At 38.5% G+C, this 21,355-nt stretch overlaps 3 protein-coding genes across 3 annotated transcripts; all 3 read right to left on the reverse strand.

Annotated features, from left to right (window-relative positions):
• Window positions 1-1,951: 1,951 nt before the first annotated feature.
• Window positions 1,952-3,335, reverse strand: LOC101898469 (uncharacterized). The gene is made up of 2 exons (XM_020034966.2): window positions 3,253-3,335; window positions 1,952-3,181 (listed from the first exon to the last, which is right to left on the reverse strand). The coding sequence occupies exons 1-2, from the start codon at window positions 3,256-3,258 to the stop codon at window positions 2,093-2,095; spliced, it is 1,095 nt and encodes a 364-aa protein (XP_019890525.1). The 5' UTR covers window positions 3,259-3,335; the 3' UTR covers window positions 1,952-2,092.
• A 5,005-nt stretch (window positions 3,336-8,340) lies between these two features.
• On the reverse strand, window positions 8,341-9,370 carry LOC101898642 (uncharacterized). Its single transcript, XM_059123068.1, has 5 exons — window positions 9,365-9,370; window positions 9,138-9,300; window positions 8,821-9,080; window positions 8,622-8,718; window positions 8,341-8,576 (listed from the first exon to the last, which is right to left on the reverse strand). Exons 1-5 carry the CDS (start codon window positions 9,368-9,370, stop codon window positions 8,341-8,343), a joined length of 762 nt encoding a protein of 253 aa, XP_058979051.1.
• A 5,593-nt stretch (window positions 9,371-14,963) lies between these two features.
• On the reverse strand, window positions 14,964-21,355 carry LOC105261488 (uncharacterized). The gene is made up of 5 exons (XM_059123069.1): window positions 21,350-21,355; window positions 20,709-21,286; window positions 15,984-16,002; window positions 15,564-15,920; window positions 14,964-15,371 (listed from the first exon to the last, which is right to left on the reverse strand). The coding sequence occupies exons 1-5, from the start codon at window positions 21,353-21,355 to the stop codon at window positions 14,964-14,966; spliced, it is 1,368 nt and encodes a 455-aa protein (XP_058979052.1).

A 21,355-nucleotide genomic window follows, 5' to 3' on the forward strand; every position in this document is an offset into this window, starting at 1 on the left:
TATATTCTCTGTCTGAGTAGGTGAAGTAGATTGATAAAAAATTCTCAGATGTAGTTTAAGTCCGTAATTGGTCATATGTGTCTAAATTTTGGTAAAGCCCGCATATATCGATACCGAACAATTTTAGCAGTTTTGGGTGTTTTGGTCATAGTTTGTATCCCTACATAGGATTTTCCATATAAGTTCGAGTTTAAACTGTACCTCCCGATATTCGCTATTTCGGCGTTTTATGGCTTAAGAATGGTTCAATTTGAAAGCATGCACATATATATGGAGGTATACCTACACCTGAACCGATTTATTTCATATTTTTGGTGACTTTTCATGTCAAATATTTTTATACCCTCCACCATACTATGGAGGGTATATTAATTTTGTCATTCCGTTTGTAACTCCTTGAAATACTCATGTCAGATCCAACAAAGTATATATATTCTTGATCAGAGTAAAATTCTAAGACGATTTAGCCATGTCCGTCTGTCTGTCTGTGTGTCTGTCTGTCTGTCTGTTGTAATCACGCTATCTTTCGAACAAATAGAGATAGAATGCTAAAATTTTGCAAACATGTATATTTTGCCAGTAGGCAGGTTAAGTTCGTAAATGGGCCATGTAGGTCCAAGAAATCATATAACCCCCATATAACGGTACCTCCCGATATTCGGTATTTTGATGATTTTAGCGACATTGTTTACCGGAATCGTTTCAAAGTTGGTATTTGAAGTTCGTAATGGATACTACAGCCTAAGACAGAAAATAATCTATGTAGGTCCACGTCTTCGTATTGCCCCCATATAACGGTAGCCCCCGATATTTGGTATTTTGATGATTTTAGCGACATTATTTAGCGAAATCGTTCCAAATTTGGTATTTGAAGTTCGTAATAGATATTGCAGCATAAAACAGAAAATGGGCCATATAGGTCCAAGTCTTCATATAGCCCCCATATACCGTACCCCCGGATATTTGGTATGTTGATGATTTTAGCGACATTATTTACAGGGATTGTTTCAAATACGGCATGTGAAGGTCGTAATGGAAAATTGTCTGTGCAGGTCCACGTCTTCGTATAACCCCCATATAACGGTACCCCCCATATACGGTATTTTAATGATTTTAGCTACATTATAAACAGATTTTTCTTCAAGTTTCGCATTTAAATATTGTAATAACTTATGACGAAACTTGCCTATGCAGGTCCACGTCGTCGTAAAAGCATTCGGAATTCTTAAGATATTAACAGAATTTTTAACGGATTTTATTTTTTGGAAATTGCCAAATTTTGTACCAAATGGTGGAGGGTATTAAAAGTTCGGCCCGGCCGAACTTACAGCATTTTTACTTGTTTGTCTTTGGCTATCTTCCTCGAATGGGAATGTTTTTTGGAACTATTTTGCCTTAACTGAGATCGACTTTAACCTTAATTTGTGTTTTTTGATTTTTTTTTTTTTGATTTTGAAATGATGATTTTTTAGAATACTTCGATCTGTGATCATTCCAATGGATTTTGACCGTGTTTGAAGAAAGGGATCTAAAACATACTTTTTGTGACTGGACTGAGGGTTAATTTGTCATACAAACTTATTTTCCAGATTTTTGTCAGTAATATTGCCAAAGACACTATATACCTAAAATGCATGGATTTCAGGTAATCTTAACATGAATACATTCAAAATTTGTCAAATGATGAAACATCCTTGGTTACCTCCCGGTGTACACTCTACTTTCATAATCTACTTTGTTTTTAGTTAGTGTGGGTCACATTCAGATGATGTCTACATATAACCGTATATGCATATTTTATTTAATATTTTAAACTTTTTGGACGAATTTGCCAATCAAAACTATTCAACTTATTTTTTTCTGAAAATATTTTGTTTTAAGTTCTCAGCTTTTTAATTTTTTGCCTCTTAATTTCAACTTAGAAGAAAAAACCCTTTTTCAATTAAAATATTTTGATGTTTTTATTTACAATAAAATGCATGAATGGAACTTAAATAACTAAATTAAACTAATGTTTGGAGTTTTGATAGCGTGTTGAATGGGTAATTGGACTATTCGAAAGTTTTGCAATGGATCACAGTTCATTACTGGCTTATTGCCAGCCATGGGAGGCACCGGCACTGCCGTAACCGCCAGCACCACCATGACCTCCCAAGGCACCGATAACCTTGAGGGATTTCAAAGTTTCCAAAGAATCATCGAAACCTCCAGCACCGCCAGCTGAATAGCCGCCTTGGGCGCCACCTTGTTCATGGACAACTTGAATTGTCTTGACTTCTTCGGCACCGCCACCGTAAGAGTAACCACCATCACCGCCAGCAGCAGCGCCACCCTGTTCATGGATTACTTGGATGGTTTTAACTTCTTCGGCACCACCATGACCATGATCGACGGGTGCGGCTTGTTCATGGACAACTTTGATGACTTTTTCTTCGGCATGGGAATGGACGGGAGCAGCTTGTTCATGGACAACTTTAATGACCTTTTCTTCGCCATGGGAATGAGCGGGAGCGGCTTGTTGGTGCACAACCTTAATGGTCTTGACTTCGGGAGCAGGAGCAGGAGCACCGTGACCACCATGACCGCCATCGGCATGGATAACTTTAATGGTTTTAACAGCACCACCATGACCGTGACCATGTCCATGTCCACCAGCAGCGGCACCACCTTGAGCATGAATAACCTTAACGGTTTGTACTGCACCACCATGGCCATGACCATGACCGCCGCTATAACCACCGGTAGAGCCACCATTAACTTGAATTACTTTAACAGTTTGGGCAGCACCAGCACCACCATGATGATGGCCTCCATGACCGCCGGCACTGTGACCACCTTCAGCATGAATAACTTTGACGGTTTGTACAGCACCACCATGACCATGTCCATGGCCATGACCACCACTGTAACCACCAGCAGAGCCACCGGAAACTTGGATCACTTTAACAGTTTGGGCTGCACCACCACCATGATGATGGCCACCACCATAACCTCCATGACCGCCACCACCGGCAGCACCGCCTTCAGCATGGATAACCTTGACGGTTTGTACAGAGCCGCCATGGCCATGATCGCCACCGCCATAGCCGCCTCCACCATAACCGCCGCCTCCAACACCACCGCCGCCAATAAATCCGGCGGAGCAGGTTGCTACCAAAACTGCCAACACACAAACGAAAGCCTGAAATCGCCCAAAAGAACATCCAATTAGTTTCCATCTACAAAAGCGAACTCCTGGCCTCCAAGTCTTACCTTCATTTTAGGATTCTTCCTGCTTAGTTTGATTGGAGAGATCGAAGAAGTTCCTTGTTAGTTGTGTTTCGTTGAAATTGAAACTGATGCCGATACGATGCGTCCGATGGCATTTTATATGAATAGCGTTGGTCGAATTTCAGAATAAATTAAATCGAAATTATCAAAAATAGAAATACCAACCCAAGCTCCAGCAACAACAACATTACCATAGCCAACTGCATTGGATAACCCCAGCTATCCGGCCGTTTGTTTGTTTTGATTTACAGCATCGTAAATAAGTTGACGTCCCACTAAACTGAGCTGAACTGACCTGAACTATAATAACAATGGCCTAATTATTATGCGATATTTTGTTCGTTCTCCCCTCTCTCTCCCTCTCTCTGGAGATGCTGCAGTTGTTGTTGTTCGACATTTAAAAATTAATGGATTAAAATTGTTATTAGTTTTGATTTAATTTCTTAATTTAAATATGTTACACAATTTTTGGGCTGCTACTGTTGTTAATGATGGTCCCAATTAAATTGTCACAGGGGCCTGTCTGATAATCATTTGCATTTTTGCCAGAAAACCAAAAAAAAAATGCTAGGAAGGGTTCCAGAAAGTCGAGAGGCTTTTTGATCCATCCCAGAAGCTGTGGGTCAATCTTTTCGATGATTGTTCGGAGCTAGATTTGATATATATATCAAATTACTCGGAATATATCAGTTAATTTTTGATTTTTTGTGGGAATGATAGCAAAAAGAAGGAACCGTGTAAAAATATTGGCATGTGAAAACTTTGAAGACAATAGGCATTCCACTCCCTCCTTAAGGTAGTTATTATTATTGAAAGTGTTGACCTTTTATAGGATGAGTCTTATCTTATCTTAAAATAAGTAAAAAAGCTGTAAGTTTGGCCGGACCGAACTTTGAAAACCCCCCACCATTTGGTACAAATTTAACCATTTTCAAAAAAAATAAAATCGGTTAAAAATTCTGTTAAAATCTTGAAAATACCTAAAGTAGCCGTATACTAGAGTCTATACGACGGCGTAGACCTGTATAGGCAACTTTTGTCACAAGCTATTACAATATTCAAATGCGAAACTTAAAAAAATTGTTTATAATGTAGCTAAAATCATCAAAATACCGAATATAGGGGGGTACCATGGTGGTTATAAAACGTGGATCTGCACAGACAATTTTCTGTCATACGCTGTAATATCCATTACGAACTTCAAATGCCAAATTTGAAACAATTCCGGTAAATAATGTCGCTAAAATCACCAAAATGCCGAATATCGGGGGGTACTGTTATATGGGGGCTATACGAAGACGTGGACTTGCACAGACAATTTTCTGTCATAGGCTGTAGTACTCATTACGAACTTCAAATGCGAAATTTGAAACAATTCCGGTAAATAATGTCGCTAAAATCATGAAAATACGGCATATCGGGAGGTACAGTTATATGGGGACTATACTAAGACGTGGACCTACATTTTCAATACCAAAAGTCCTGCAGACATAGTACACAGTTGTGTAAAATTTTATCAATCTACTTCATTTCGTTCGGAAGCTAGAGTGATTTCCACAGACGGATAGACGGATAGACGGACAGAGGGATAGACATTGATAAATCGACATAGAATTGTATGCTGATCAAAAATATATATACTTTGTGGGGTCTAATATGTATATTTCGTATATGTATATATATATGTATATATTATTTTGTTACAAACGGAATGCCAAACATAATATATCCTCCATACTATGGTGGAGGGTATAATAAAAAGTATCAATCGGTTTTGCCGACAGATGTATGCCCACAATTTTTGATTATTTAAATATATTTTGGCATCTGTTATGATTATTCCAATTTTCAACCCTATGGAGTAGCTTCCGAAGAAATAGGCCAATGTTGTCAATTGAGCCAATATTGTCGGACCTAAAAATATGATATAAATATTGCGACGCGTCAGATTTGGACTATATTGGTTACTTCCTTCTCTTTATATAAGGTTTGTGATAATTTTTAGAAAATCGAACATTTATATCGAAATTTTATGCGAAATCATAAATTCCATATTTATCTCCGGGTTCTGATTGAGAGGGATATTTATATATAGCAAGTTGTAAAGAATCGCTGACTTGTTTCGCAAGTTATGACAGATAAAAGTATTGAAAATTGTGACTCTTTATGGATGTGGTACCAGAAGGGGTTAATAGAAATATATCACCTTGACAACGGATTTTGTGTTAGCATAAATGTTTGTGTGTGAGTAAAATTTGAAGAGAGTTGCATGCTTATTTCGTTTTCTTTGAGGATTTTGTTTTTCAAAATCTTAAACCCTATGTGGGAGACATACCGACCCGTTCCCTACCATCTTTATAACAGATCGAAATATTGACATGTACTAAGTCTGAATGAAATCGAATGTTAATTTCGCGTTTTATGAGCTTCATGGATATATTTAAAATGTTAACCCTTTATGGGGGGAGGGAACAGAAGGAGTGGATAGGATGTGTGAAATATCAAGAGGACAGGATGCTTATTTCGGATTTTATGATCGTCAAAGTGCCAATAAAACCGCCACACGCTGCCCGAATGTTGCTCTGCTTTTTTCTGGCCCATTCCCGGCGAAGGGCTTACTTGGTGATCAACACTTTGGTATTTTTTAGTGCCAACCTTGCTTTCCAAAAAACTCCAGACACAATAGTCCAACGGATTGGCATCCGAAGATTTTGGTGGCCATTGTGCGCCGGAAATAACTATATAACTGTAACTATTCTTGAGGGGCGCGTGGTGAGTGCGATGGTTATGAGGCGCCGGCACTAACATAACAGCCAGGACCACCATGACCTCCCAAGGCACAGATAACCTTGAGGGATTTCAAACTTTCCAATGAATCATCACCACCAACACCGACAGCCGAATAGCCACCTTGGGCGCCACCTTTTTCATGTACAACTTGAATGGTCTTTACTTCTTCGGCACCGCTACCATAAGAGTAACCACCATCACAACCAGCAGCAGCACCTCTCTGTTCATGGATTACTTGGAAGTCCTGTTGGAATGTCCAAGGTCTGCGGTCAAAATGATTTCGCGCCCATAATATTCGACACTTATTCTGACGAAGTGATTCACGGTCGATTAATACAAGCGGAGAGCGACCATCGGCGGCCAACACCATCACCATGGCCGGTGCTTGAGTTCTGGTGGCCTTTGGCAAGTAAACACGATCATTTTGGTTGTTTACAAATTGCTGGAAACGAATGTTTTCTCATTGGAGAAAAAAAAGTCGGCAGTTCAACACTTTCTGCCAAGCTAAGTAACTCTTTAGCTCTTTTGAGTCTATTTTCTTTCTGGTGCGGTGTAAGTTCTTGCACTTTTTGCAATTTCTATGGTTTTACCCCAAGCTCATTTTTCAATATTTGCCGAATGGAATATTGCGATATGTTCATCTCACGAGCCATTTTTCGGCCACTTCGACGCCGGTTTCGATCAAGTCGCTTCTTTACTTTTCGAACCATTCTGCTGATGTTGCTCTTTTATTTCGTCCACTTCCTTGACGTCGGGATACGCTACCAGTATCAGTAACGGTAACGAGCGATGGTACGAGACACAAAAGATTTATTCACATTTAAATGCTGGAGTGCTCTAACGATAGCCACTTGTGGTTTTCCAGCCAACACCTGTCGGACGAGTGGCTTAGAAATTACAGCAGTCTGAAGATGGTTGCAGGATTTTCATCTCACCATGTATATAGATTGATTGAATTATGAATTAAAAATTCTCTACGAACTGTTTGCGCTGATTAGAATAAATTATATAATGTGATTTCTTCTTCCGAACCTTTGCATGCCTTAAAAAACTTAATTTTGTGTTGTTTATAGGCAAAATCTCTTCTAGAATTAGTTTAAGTGTAGTTGTGATGCCCTTCATGTTTTAAACTTTTTAATTGTTTAGCCGGATGCTATAAAATAGCCGGGTTCCTGAGTCTACAAGACTCCCCATATTTCAGATTGTGGGTGGCGTTCACCACATTTTAGGGGGTTTTATATTTGGAGCACTATAGTTCAATTTATGATGAATATGAAATTTAATGTTACTTTCAGACGTCAAATCGAAAAAAGGCAGAGAAAAAATTTATAAAAAATACCGAAACATTTTCGATTTCTTTTGGCAAATATTTTTTAAATAAGCCTTAGAGATAGAGAATAATTTTACCTGGTGACTTATTTTGAAATTTGATAAAAATAGATTTTTCTTTGACGTCATCCTTATAAAGTGATGCTTTGTAGAAGATTTTTGCATAAACTCACATAAGGTACGACTTTAACCCTAAAATGTGATTTTAGTATATATGAATTCCAGGCTTTTAGTTAAAATTTTGAAATCTAATAGAACCTATAGTAGAATCTCATGACAAACTATTTTGTAGAGTATTCTGACTTGCTACGATCCCGTTTTAAGGAAGCTTTTAACGAGATATTAAAAAAAAAAATAACTAAAAATATCGTGTGAGGGTTAAAATTTCTGATTAAAATAAATCCTCACATCGTCGTCTGTAATATTGCCGAAGATACTATATACCTAAAATCAACGGATTCCAGGGAATTTTAATCCGAAAATTTCCAATAGTTTTGAAGAGGGGTGATCTTGTCTTGTCTCTTTTTTTTTGTTACTTTGCGATGTAAACTTTCAAAAGGCCAATACATGCCTCTGCTATTTTGGCTCTATTTTAAAAATCTGCTACATGTTCCCTGTAATAATTGAAATCAAAATTGAATTTTGTCTCCGAAGTATATATGAGTATATCTAATGTCTAGTCGTAATTTATATGATATGTCCTTTTTTTGAGCGCCTGCACAGTGCACCTACTCAGATCAATTTTAATTATAAATTTCAAAAACGGTAAATCTTTAGTTAATTACTATATTTGGTTTTTCTATGTACAATAAAATATTTCATTGGATCTTACATCTCTAAATTTATCTACTTATCTAAGCTGATGTCTGCAGTTTTGGGAAGGGTGAACGACAATTGGGCTGAGGGAAATGAGGAGTTGATTGATGATTTGAATCACAGCTCAAACATGGTTCATTGCCAGCCATGGCCATAAGAGGCGCCACCATGATCACCACCCAAGGCACCAATGACTTTAAGGGACTTGAAAGTCTCCAAAGGATCATCAACACCACCGGCAACGCCATGGCCATAACCACCATCATAACCGCCTGCGGCACCACTTTGTTCATGGACAACCTGAATGGTTTTGACTTCTTCAGCACCACCGCCATAAGAATAACCGCCATGACCTCCCTCGGCAACACCACCTTGTTCATGAATGACTTGGATGGTTTTGACTTCTTCGGCCCCACCGTGGCCATGATGACCATGGTCAGCTTGCTCATGTACAACCTGGATGGTCTTAACTTCTTCGGCTCCACCATGGCCATGATGATGATCATGACCACCCTGTTCATGGACAACCTTAATAATTTTCTCTTCTGCATGGGAATGCACGGGAGCGGCTTGTTGGTGAACCACCTTAATGGTCTTGACTTCGAGAGCAGGAGCGACGTGACCTCCATGACCACCTTCGGCATGGATTACTTTAATGGTTTTAACGGCAGCACCATGATCATGTCCATGTCCGTGTCCACCACCTGCGTGACCACCTTCAGCATGAATAACCTTAACGGTTTGCACTGGACCACCATGGCCATGATCATGACCACCACTGTAACCACCAGTAGAGCCACCAGCAACTTTAATGACTTTAATGGTCTGGGCTGCACCACCCTGATGATGATGGTGGCCACCACCAACGGCACCGCCTTCAGCATGGATAACCTTGACAGTTTGCACTGGTCCGCCATGATGATGATGACCACCACCACCATAGCCTCCATGACCACCACCTTCTGTGTGGACAACTTTAACGGTTTGTACTGAACCGCCATGGCCATGATCCCCACCATATCCTCCACCGCCGCCGCCGCCAATAAATCCAGCGGAGCATGTCGCTACCAAAACTGCCAACACACAAACGAAAGCCTAAAATCGCACGAAATAAATATAAGTCCTCTTTCAGATTGTATCCGATTTTTGTAATCCTTACCTTCATTTTAGGATTCTTCCTGCTTCGATTTAAAAGGGGGAATTGAAGAAATTCCTTTGAGGTTGTTTTCTGTTTCGCTAAATTCGAAACTGATGCTCTTTCAGTGGCTTCATTGGGGTTTTATAGGAACTATACCGCTTGCATCCAAAGCTACATTGCGTGCATGCAAAACCAGTGGACAACAACAATATGGCACTGTGATCCAATTATCGTTGCCACTCTAGGTGTGGAGTTCCGTCATTTGTTGTTATGCCCATTTTTTTGCAATTTGCCTAAAATATTCATCGCCAAATTTTTATGTTTTGAGCTCTTTAAATATTTGCAGATATTTATGTGGATCACTCGCTGTATTAAACTGTATCGGTAGCTTCCGATTTCACGCATTTTAATTGGGTTATATTGACAACATATTGCAGATGATTTTAAAGTCAATATTTGAACGAAATGGTGGTGACCAACAGAAATGGGAAAATTTGAATTCGAAGTAGAAGGATTCAAGAAGTAGGTCAGGTTGGGAGCATTGTAATTCTTAATTTTTTATGTGTGAATATGTCTGCGAGTCTTGGTCTGAAAACTGCGAAAAATATTTTTGAAAAGTACTGCTATTCGAGAGAAATTAAAAGAGGAACAAGTAAAAAAACTGTAAATTCGGCCTGGCCGAACTTTGAATACCATCCACAAAAAATTTTATCCGTTAAAAAACCTGTTAAAATCTCAAAATTACCGAATGTAGCCATTATATTAGGGTCAATACGACGACGTGGACCTGTATATGCAACTGTTGTCATAAAATCAAAAAATGCAACTGTCCTCAAAAAAAAAAAAAAAAAAAAATCGGTGAAAAATATTATCAAAATACTGAATATGGGGAGGTACCATTATATGGAGGCTATACCAAAATGTGGACCTGCACAGACAATTTTCGGTCTTAGGCTTTGGTATCCATTGCGAATTGCAAATATCAAATTTGAAACATTTCCGGTGAATAATATAGTTTAAATCACCAAAATACCGAAAATAGGGAGGTACCATTATATGGGGGCTATACCAAAACGTGGACCTACATGGCCCAATTTCAATACCAAAAGTCCTGAAGACATAATATACATTTGAGTAAAATTTTATCAACCTTCTACATTTCGTTCGGAAACTAGAGTGATTTCCACAGACAGACGGATAGACGGACGGACATCGCTAAATCGACATTTAATTTTATGCTGATCAAGAATATATATACTTTGTGGGGTCTAAAATGTATTTTTCGAGGTGTTACAAACGGAATGACAAACTTGATATACCATCATTACTATGGTGGAGTATATAACAATTTTTGGAATTTATTACTAGTACTAGGAGAATGGATAGAACCGCAGTTGGATGTCGTACTAAAATGACACAAAATAAGTAAAATAATATCAGACGGTTTTGCCGACAGATGTATACCATCAGCCTTGAGTTGTGATTATTCTAACAGTTGACCATTTATGGGGAAGGTTCCGAAGCAGTTGGCCGATATTGTCCAAATCGTATCTGACCTAAGTCTGATATAAATATTACTACGTGCCATATTTGGACTATATCGCCTACTTCCTATACTTTATAAGAGATGTGTGAGGTACTAGATATAGCGGGCCGAAATATTCCACTTCTCATAAATTCCGACAAATTACATACTCATATCAGATTTGTGTTTAAGGGAAATATTTAGATATATCAAATTGTATAGAACGGCCAACTTGTTTGACGAGTTATGACAGAAAAAACTACTGGAAATTGTGACCCTTTGTGGGTGAGGTACCAGATGACGTTTGCAGATATCTACGATCTTCACAACAGATTTTGCGTTAGCAAAAATGTTTGGATGTGTTTCTTTGATCGTTTCGTTTTTCAAAATCTTGAACCATATGTGGGAGAGTTACCAGAAGAAATGGTCCGATCTCTACCATCTTTATAACAGATCTTGTGTTGATGGAAATATTGAGATGTGCCAAGTATGAATGGAATCGGATATTAATTTCGCGTTTTATGAGTTTTATGGGTATTCAATATTTTGACCCTGAATGAATAGTCCGATCTCTACCGCCTTTATAGCAGATCCTGTGTTGATAGAAATATTCAAATGTGCCAAGTCTGAATGGAATCGGATATAAAATTTGCGTTTTATGAGCTTCACGGATATTAAAAAATGTTCACCCTTTGTGGGGGAGGTACCAGAAGGAATGGACCAGACCTTGGGTTAATAAAAATATTATGAAATTTGAAGACAATCGGGCACTTTCATCATTTTTTAAATTAGCCAGACGGATGGACGGACATCGCTAGATCGACTCCAAATGACCTTAAACGAATTTGGTTCAAAGAGACCTAGGGACTAAGACCGTTATTTCGATGAGGCACGTTTTGGCCCTATCAAATGATATGACTGTAAGTATAAAAAGATAAAAAAAGAACTCTATGCTTTAAAATAGAGCTTGAATTAATAATATCAGCAGGGTTCCTTCGAGTGTGAAGAGGTGATAAACTGCAGAGTGAATTAGAATTTCCAATCGAAATCCATACTCAAGGGTAAGAAAAGTACTAAAAGGTGGATCACTATTACAAAAAGTTTGTCGGATTTTCTTGACTTAACTCTTCGAGGAAAAAATTGTATTGCATTGTTACTGACCGATCAATAGCTTGAAATAATAAAAAAATCTTTATTGAGGCCTTGCAATTTTTTGGTATTTGTACTTTAAAGGAAATCCAAAATTACTAAATTACACAACTTTATTATTGAGCTATAGAAAATAACTAAAAATTTGAAATTTCGAAAGATGATCGATTTAAGGTAAGAACTTTGATAAATCCGTACTCTAAGTGTAACATGATGATTTCATCACATTAGCCAAAAATTTCAATCGCACTCATTATATCAATAGTGATAACAACAAAAAAAAAAAGATCACACGAACAATGCGACGATAGCAATGAGGACAGCATCAGCCAACCACCCCAGTATTCGTTGACTACGTAACTGACAATTCTGCTTTCGACAATATGCCGTTTACGGTATAAGGCAAATAATTCTTATTGTCTTGTTAATGCTGCTCACAACAAGTGTTAGATTTAATTTACGATAAGGTTGGCTTGCTACTCAAGTGAGCTTGCCAAAGGATAGAAGTTTCTGTTGTTTACTTTCTGCCCTCCGACTAACAAAATCGTTAGCTGGAAATACTTTTTTATACCCTTCACCATACATGGTATGGAGGGTATATTAAGTTCGTCATTCCGTTTGTAACTTCTCGAAATAATAATCTTAGACCCAACAAAGTAAGTCTGTCCATCCGACTGTTGTAATCACGCTAGAGCCAGAACGAAGAAAGTTAGGAAGCTAAAATTTTGAACCGATCTGTATTTTGCCTGCAATCAGGTCAAGTTCGAAGATGGGCTATATCGATTAACGATATTGTATAGCACCCATGCAACGGTACCCCCGAATTGTCTGATATTGTGAGTACTATACCCCCTGAAAGAGAATTTTCTATATAGGTCTAAAATATCGTCAAATTACGTCAAATTTCGTATTTGAAATTCATATTGGGTACTACAACTTATCACGGAAAATTGTCTATGCAGGTTCACATCTTAGTATAGCCCACATATAACGGTACCCCCTTTTATTCGGTATTTTGATGATATTAGCGACATTATTCCCCGGAATTTTTTTCGAATTTCGTATTTGAACTTCGGAATCGTTACTGCAACCTATTAAATTAAATTTCAAATTCCTTCCGCATGGCTGGGGGTATAAAAATTTCGGTCCGAAGATAGCTGCTTTTTTACTTGTTTGAACTGGCTCTCATCAAGTTTAGCGGCCTGTAGTTTATTTACACAAGGTCTTCGGTTCGTTGTTCCACAGGAGCTTCCAAAGGGACTTGGACTTGTTGTTCCATAGGAGTTTCGGTGCGTGGTACCGTATCGTAGCTTAAATATTGGTAGTGAATTAGAGTTAGTCATTGGAAGACGATCCAAATAGCAGATTCCGAAAATACCCAAAGTGAGCTACCGAACCTAACCAGTTCCAATCTATCTAAGAAGGTCTAGAAAATTGCTGCCGAACCCGATCGAGTCCCGAATCATCTGAGAAGGCCTGTACATCAACTCCCGAACATACCTACAGTACGATGTCGAACCCGAAGGAATCCCAATCCATCTGAGAAGGCCTGTACATCTGCTTTCGAAATCGAACTATCTAAGATGATCTGGACATCTTTCCCGAATATCTCTACAGTGAACCCACGTACCAGAACAAATATACCACTTGTCCCCGATCCGTATTAGAAGACAAACGACATCTCAACCTCCTACATCGTTAGCAACACCAACGCCGTCTTCAATCCGAAAACCAATATCGTAATTCCTGTTCACATTCAACTCTTCAGCCCCGACTGCCATTCTTCAAAGTTCCCGTTTATAATCGTCATTATCCCGAACGCCGGCATCAATTCGAACACAAACTTTTTAATTCTTGATCATCCTCATGATCATGAGTTATCGATCACCGTCGAACTTGTACATTATCCCCGACTAGTCATACTTCACATAAGACGCCCGACATCGATACATCATAGTTCCCGATTGTCCACAAATCTTTCACCCTCTCATTATGAACCCTAAAATTCCCGAGTGCCTGTGAGACATCGTAAACATCGAATTTCCGATCTATAACTGCATTACTCTATTTTGAATTTCCAAGCAAATCCGAAGTCAATTCGCATTTGAACGCTCGTTGATTGTAATTTAGTATTTAAATCAAGAAAACATCTAATTTCCACCACCAGGAAAGGGGATACTCCTCAATATAAGTTCAGTGGGTCTTTATGGAAATCTTGGATACTTATTTCAGCTGACAAGAAAACCATGTCTATCGAAAGATCACCTTGTCATAGACAGTCCAATTTATTGTTGCTGGCCACAACATATACAATGTAGAACTTGCGGAAAGTAGATAACCGAATTCATCTCTATAATGAATCTTCGCTACTTTAGAGGAAGATGTAGATTTCTTTCTAATTTCTTAGGTCCTCTTCTGTGAATTTTTAAGTTTTTTAGCTATCGGGTTAGTCTTGCCGAGCAATTGTCATCGCTATTCAAAGGCAATTTAGGAGAGTCTCAAAGTTTATGTCTAAGTTTGTCAGCAATATTAACGGTGTTAAGCTCCATTCTTGTTCTTCCGAAGATTCCCCATCCCGCTTCCGAGGAAGACTCAGGGTTTTCTTTGAAACAAATAGCTTTTTTTTATTTCATTGCCTTTACGAGGTTCATACTGGGCATGCGCATCTGTATCTCAGGCAGATTCTTTTTGTGTGAAGTGTGTGGAATAAACATGAATGTCGCAAAATCGAATCAATATTAAATCGCATCGAAATTTAACCGATTAATTTTAAACATTTTCAATTTTTAGTTAATTACTATATTTGGTTTATTTCATTGGATCTTACATCTCTAAATTAAGCTACTTATCTAAGCTGATGTCTATCAGTTTTGGCAGAGTGAACTACAATTGGGCTATGTGGAATGAGGGATTGATTGATGATTTAAAATACAGCTCAAACATGGCTTATTGCCAGCCATGGCCGTAAGAGGCACCACCATGACCACCACCACCCAAGGCGCCGATGACTTTAAGGGATTTCAAAGTCTCGAAAGAGTCATCAACACCACCGGCATCTACATGGCCATAACCACCATCATAACCGCCTTCGGCTCCACCTTGTTCATGGACAACTTGAATGGTTTTGACTTCTTCAGCACCACCACCATAAGAATAACCGCCATGACCTCCCTCGGCAACGCCGCCTTGTTCATGAATGACTTGGATGGTTTTGACTTCTTCGGCCCCACCGTGGCCATGATGACCATGGTCAGCTTTTTCATGTACAACTTGGATGGTCTTAACTTCTTCGGCTCCACCATGGCCATGATGATGATCATGTCCACCTTGTTCATGGACAACCTTAATGATTTTCTCTTCTGCATGGGTATGCACGGGAGCGGCTTGTTGGTGAACCACCTTAATGGTCTTGACTTCGGGAGCAGGAGCAACGTGACCTCCATGACCGCCTTCGGCATGGATTACTTTAATGGTTTTTACAGCAGCGCCATGATCATGTCCGTGTCCACCACCAACGTGACCACCTTCAGCATGAATAACCTTAACGGTTTGCACTGGACCACCATGGCCATGATCATGACCACCACTGTAACCACCAGCAGAGCCACCGGCAACTTGAATAACTTTAATGGTTTGGGCTGCACCACCGTGATGATGATGATGATGGCCACCACCAACAGCACCACCTTCAGCATGAATGACCTTGACGGTTTGCACTGGTCCGCCATGATGATGATGATCACCACCATGATAGCCTCCGTGACCACCACCTTCTGTGTGAACAACTTTAACGGTTTGTACTGCACCACCATGGCCATGATCTCCGCCATAGCCACCACCACCACCGCCAATAAATCCGGCGGAGCATGTTGCTACCAAAACTGCCAACACACAAACGAAAGCCTAAATTGGCAGAAAAGAAATATAATTTCTGTTTATGATTGTATCCTCTTTTGTAATCCTTACCTTCATTTTAGGATTCTTCCTGCTTCGATTTAATGGGGGATTGAAGAAATTCCCTTGAGGTTGTTTTCTGTTTCGCTAAATCGGAAACTGATGCTTTTTCGATGGGTGCATTGTGGTTTTATAGAAACTATTAACTCTGCATAGACTGCATCCAAAGCTATTGGGCAAAAACAACAACAATATGGCACTGTGATCCAATTGACACTACATCTGTAGATGTGGAATTCCGTCATCTGTTGTTATGCCCATTTTTTTTTTTAAATTTGCCTAAAATATTCATTTTGGAATTTTAATGTTTTGAGCTCTTTAAATATTTGCAAATATTTCTGTGGATTAGTCGCTGTATCAACCTGCAACGGTATCTTCCAATATTCACATATTTTAATTGGGTTCATCAATTCAATCGACAGAGAGTTTGGTTCAAGCTTAGGGTTCATAAATGTTTTTAGTTGGGCTAAAGCTCTATCGGTGTTGAGTTCATTTGCACTCAATCATTGGCAACGCCTCCAAAAATTACTTGTGTATCTGCCAGTGCAACTGTAGAAAAAGCCAGGGGAAGCCTTAATAAAATTAATCTAAATTGAATAGTTTTTTTTTTCGAGAACCCCAGTTTATATCTGATGTGGTTGGAAATTGAAACCAAAATCTTCGAAATACTAATAATCAGGAGGTACTGGAAGCTGTACCTAAATAAATACCTACAGGGTTGCCGTTCTCAGCAGTTGGGCATGGTTCGGTCCCCTTTACAACGGATTATTCGCATTGATTTGCATTTGTTCCCGTACAAAATTCAATTGACGCAAAGAATGTTTTTATTTTTTTCTTTGATTTAAAAAAAAAAACATGGGTCCGTCGAATATGGGCAACCCTGTATAGATCCCATCTAACTTCTTAGGAGTACTACAAATATCTGTGCCAAATTTTATTCTCTTAATAGGAAAATTGTAATTGTAGCAAATGGAATGCACTTATAGTGCAGAGCCTATTAAGGCGTTAACTAAGTCGGTCTAGGATTTTTAAATCCCTCACCATGAGGACAATAAAATAGTATCAAAACTCAGTATGCAAACGATTGCTTATACCAGTGACGACGGTAGGAGTAGGTGGCCAGAATCTTAGAAATACCAAAATTTTCTCTGTTTTTGGCAAGTACGTTGACGATTCATAGGGTAGGGTTTGTCGACAGATGTACACCCTCAGCCAATGTTCGATTATTTAAATATACTTTGACTTCGGTTATGATTATTCAAATGTTTGACCCTCTATGGAGTAGGTTCCGAAGGAATGGGCCAATATTGTCCATTTCGTATCGGACCTACATAAATATGATATAAATATTGCGACGTGCCAGAATCGAACTATATCGACTACTTCCTTCACTTATTTTAGATATGTGATAGTTATTAGAAAATATTAAAATATGAGTGAGGTACTAGATATAGTCGACCGAAGTACTCCATTTTCATACTTCATCTAATACAGATCAAAATATTGGTATGAGAAAAATTACAAGAAAATCGAACATGCGAAGTCTCATTGGAATCGGATGTTTATTTCGCGTTTTATGAGATTCAGGGATATTCAAACTGTTGATCCTTTGTGGGGGAGGTATCAGAAGAAGTGGACCGATATATCCCATTTTCCCAGGAGATCTTGTGTTAGTAGAAGCAATGAGATGTGTGAAATATCAAGAGAACCGGATGCGATTTCGCGATTTATGATAGTTTTTTGGTTATTTAAAACTTTAGCCCTTTGTAGGGGTGGTACCAGAAGGAATGATCCGATCTCTACCATCTTTATAACAGATCTTGTGTTGAAAGAAATATTGGGATGTAAAGTCTGAGTGGAATGGGATGTTAATTTCGTTTTATTAGCTTAATGGCTACCAAATGTTGAAATGTTGGGGGAGGTACTAAAAGGAATGGACCGATATATCCCATTTTCACTCTGAATCTTGTGTTAGTACAAATATTGAGATGTGTGAGATTTGAAGAGAATCGGATGGTTATTTCGCATTTTATAAGAGTTATGATTGTTCAGGAGATACTTGATGGAGTGGGCTGATGGTGTTCATTTTCGCACCCGACCTACCACCAATACAAATATTGGGACTTGCAAAGTTTGCACAAATTCGATAACCTTTTCTTGTTCTATACGGTAATTTATTTTTGTGAATATTTTGACCTTTCGTGGAGGAGGTACTAGAAAGAGTGGAAAAAAATTGACCATCTCCGAACTAGATCTAAGTTTGACAATTATATTACGATTTACCAAGTTTGGACCAAATCGGATACTCGCTTCGAGAGTAATCGTTTGCTCCCGCCGGACAAATAGACAGACAGGCGGATGGACGGACACCGCTAGATCGGCTCCAAATGTCCTGAAACGGATTTGTTCCAAAGAGATCTAGGATTTAAAACAGTTTTTTCGATGAGACACGTTTTGGTCGTATTAAATGGTATATACCCTCTGTAGCCATATGCCTGAACCATGCAAAGGGTCAATTGGATTTTTGGAAGGATTATAACTCTTATATAATGCGATGCTTATCCAGTTCTCTTTAAATGTCGCATATTTTTATCAACATATGATATTGTGTGGAGATGGTGCATATCTGTTCACTCCTTAAGGTATCTCCCCCACATAGGGTCAAAATTTTGAATGTCTCCCTTATACAATGTGAAATAAGAGTCCCATAGTTTTCAAATTTCACACATCCAACACAAGATCTGGTATCAAGAACGGATGGAACGGATGTTTCTGGTATCTGCCCCACAACGGGTCATAATTTTGAATTACCATGACGCTCATTAAAGGCGAAATGAGCATCCGATTCTTTTAAAAGTAGTACATCTTAATATTTTCTCTAACACAAGATCAGGTTTGAATATAAATACCTTCCCACAACGGGCCGAAATTTTGAATAATTGCATCTCTCTTAAAATGCGCAGTAAGCATCAGATTCTGTCAAAACTTCGCACATTCCAATATTTCTACATACACAAGGTGTGGTGTATAGATGATAGATATAAGCACACCTCTTTGCTATCTCCCCCACAAAGGGCCACAATTGTCAGTATTTATATATCTCATAAATTGTAGGATTATTTTCAATGTTGGTGCATATAAATATTTCTCTCAACCAGAGATCTTATGTTAATATAAAATTTATAGGCCAACCCCTTTTGGTATTTCCCCTGCAAAAAGTTAAAATTTTGATCAATAATTATTCGCATAAAATTGAAAATAATTGTTGATTTTTTATTTTTCTTTTTTAATTTTTCAGAATATTGTTTTCATTTTTTTTCACCCAATTAGTAATATTTAGTTCTTTTCGTACAGTTAAAATACGCATTTTCAAAGCAATCTTCATATCTCAAGCTCAGATACCAACAGTGGGCATAATATCAGCTCTTCACCTCTTTAATTTCCCCACCATTGCTAAATTTAGTACAATTATAGCATGCATATCCAAAACCAGCTCCTTCTCTCAACCACAGGCACCAACAGTGACATCCATATCAAATTTCAGGATTTCAGCTCTATTCCTTTGCCCAATGACGAATTTAGTACTTTTAGTACAACTAAAGTACACATTTCCATTTCCAAATACCAACAGCGACCTCTAGATCAAATTTGAGGATTCCAGCCATATCCCTACGCATATTACCACATATAGTTCCATTTAGTATTTTTCGTACAAATATAGGATGAATTTCGAAACCACTGCCAAATTTCAAACACTGATACCATCAGTAATCTAAATATTAAATTTTAGAACTTTATTCCTATACCTTCATCCAATACCAAATTTAGCACCATTTAATACTCTTCGTACCAATTACCAAAACCACTGCCAAATCTCAAACCTAGAAACCATCAGTAATCTTAATATTCAATTTCAGAATTTTATCTCCACATCTTCTCTCGATACCAAACTTAGAACCATTCAATACTTTTCGTACAATTATAGTAGACATTTTCGAAACCACCTCCATATGTACAGGCGACATATGAACGGCCAATATTCGACCCAAATACCAAATTTCAGTCTATCTTTTCACCAAATACCAAATTGTACCATATATCGTACTATTTAGTACTTTTCGTGCATTTGTAGTATCCATTTTCAAAACCACCTCTGTATCACAAACCTACCACCAACAGGGGACCCAATACAAAATTTCAAAATTCCAACTTCACTTTAATCCAAACAGTTTGAAATTTAGTACTATTTAGTACAATTCGTACAATTATTGTACAAAATTTTCAAAACCACCTTACTTACTTTCCAACCTTCATTCTCATACCAGATTTCAAGTTTTAAGCTTTATCCCTTCACTTAATACCAAATGGTACCATTTTAGAACTTATCGTAACCTTAAAGTTCGAATTTCCAAAATCCCGTTGGTACATTTATCCTGCACTTCATAGTGACTCACACTCCAAATTTCACACGTCTACGCGCCAAGACTGGCCTCGTACAAAATTTCAAAATTCTAGCTTCACCTGTTTCGTCTGGATTATTCTAGGACACTAATTCAGTTATTATCCTTTTCCTTTATATATATGGATTGATATCTGGACTCCTTCGGCTAAATAAATGGGCAAATAATTCGATTTAAATATAATTTATTTTCTTGACAACTAAAACTAATTACTTAAAACTACAGTGTCTTTGGAGGATGAACAGAAAGTGGCAAGTTCGGCAATATATTTTATTACCATCCATTCCAGCCGCCATGACCACCATGGCCACCAGCTCCACCGGCATTGATTACTTTCACAATTTTGACTTCAGCACCGCCGTAACCATGACCATGGCCATAACTTCCATGACCGCCGTAGACACCGTGGCCTCCAGCATGGTCTTGGCGAATAACCTTAATGGTTTTTACTTCTTCAACACCATGGCCGTGGCCATATCCAGAACCGTGACCATGGCCAACGGCATTGTCCAGATGGATAACTTTAACGTTGTGGACATGATATCCTCCATGACCTTGGGCATATCCATGGCCATGGCTATGACCTTGATCATGTCCCTTGATAACTTTGACAATTTTAACTTCAGGTTGTGGTTCGGCATGAATGACTTTCACGGTTTTTACATGAACATCTCCATGACCATGTCCATGGCCGTAATCATGGCCATATCCTTGACCACCAGCCTGGATCACCTTAACAGTTTGGACATTGACATGATCATGTCCACCGCCATAACCACCTCCGACTGCTGCACCACCTCCAATAAAGCCAGCTGAGCATGAGGCTACTGCCATGGCCAAAATACAAACAAAGAACTGTGAAGAAAGAAATGAAATTAGTTATGTCCTGGTTGATCTCAGGTAAATCTTAATGCTCACCTTCAT

The sequence above is a fragment of the Musca domestica genome, unplaced genomic scaffold, assembly GCF_030504385.1.
Source record: "Musca domestica strain aabys unplaced genomic scaffold, Musca_domestica.polishedcontigs.V.1.1 22, whole genome shotgun sequence".
Classification (NCBI taxonomy): domain Eukaryota; kingdom Metazoa; phylum Arthropoda; class Insecta; order Diptera; family Muscidae; genus Musca; species Musca domestica.

Bases quoted from the DNA above. Each gene is read 5' to 3' on its own strand.
- LOC101898642 (XM_059123068.1), bottom strand. The intron at 9,081-9,137 runs GTGGTCATCATC...TCCATGCTGAAG, and splicing joins TCATGGAGGCTATGGTGGTG to GCGGTGCCGTTGGTGGTGGC. The intron at 8,719-8,820 runs GCTCCTGCTCTC...GTCCATGAACAG, and splicing joins GTGGTCATGGAGGTCACGTC to GGTGGTCATGATCATCATCA.
- LOC105261488 (XM_059123069.1), bottom strand. The intron at 15,372-15,563 runs GTTAAGGTTATT...CATGCAGAAGAG, and splicing joins ATGGTGGTCCAGTGCAAACC to AAAATCATTAAGGTTGTCCA.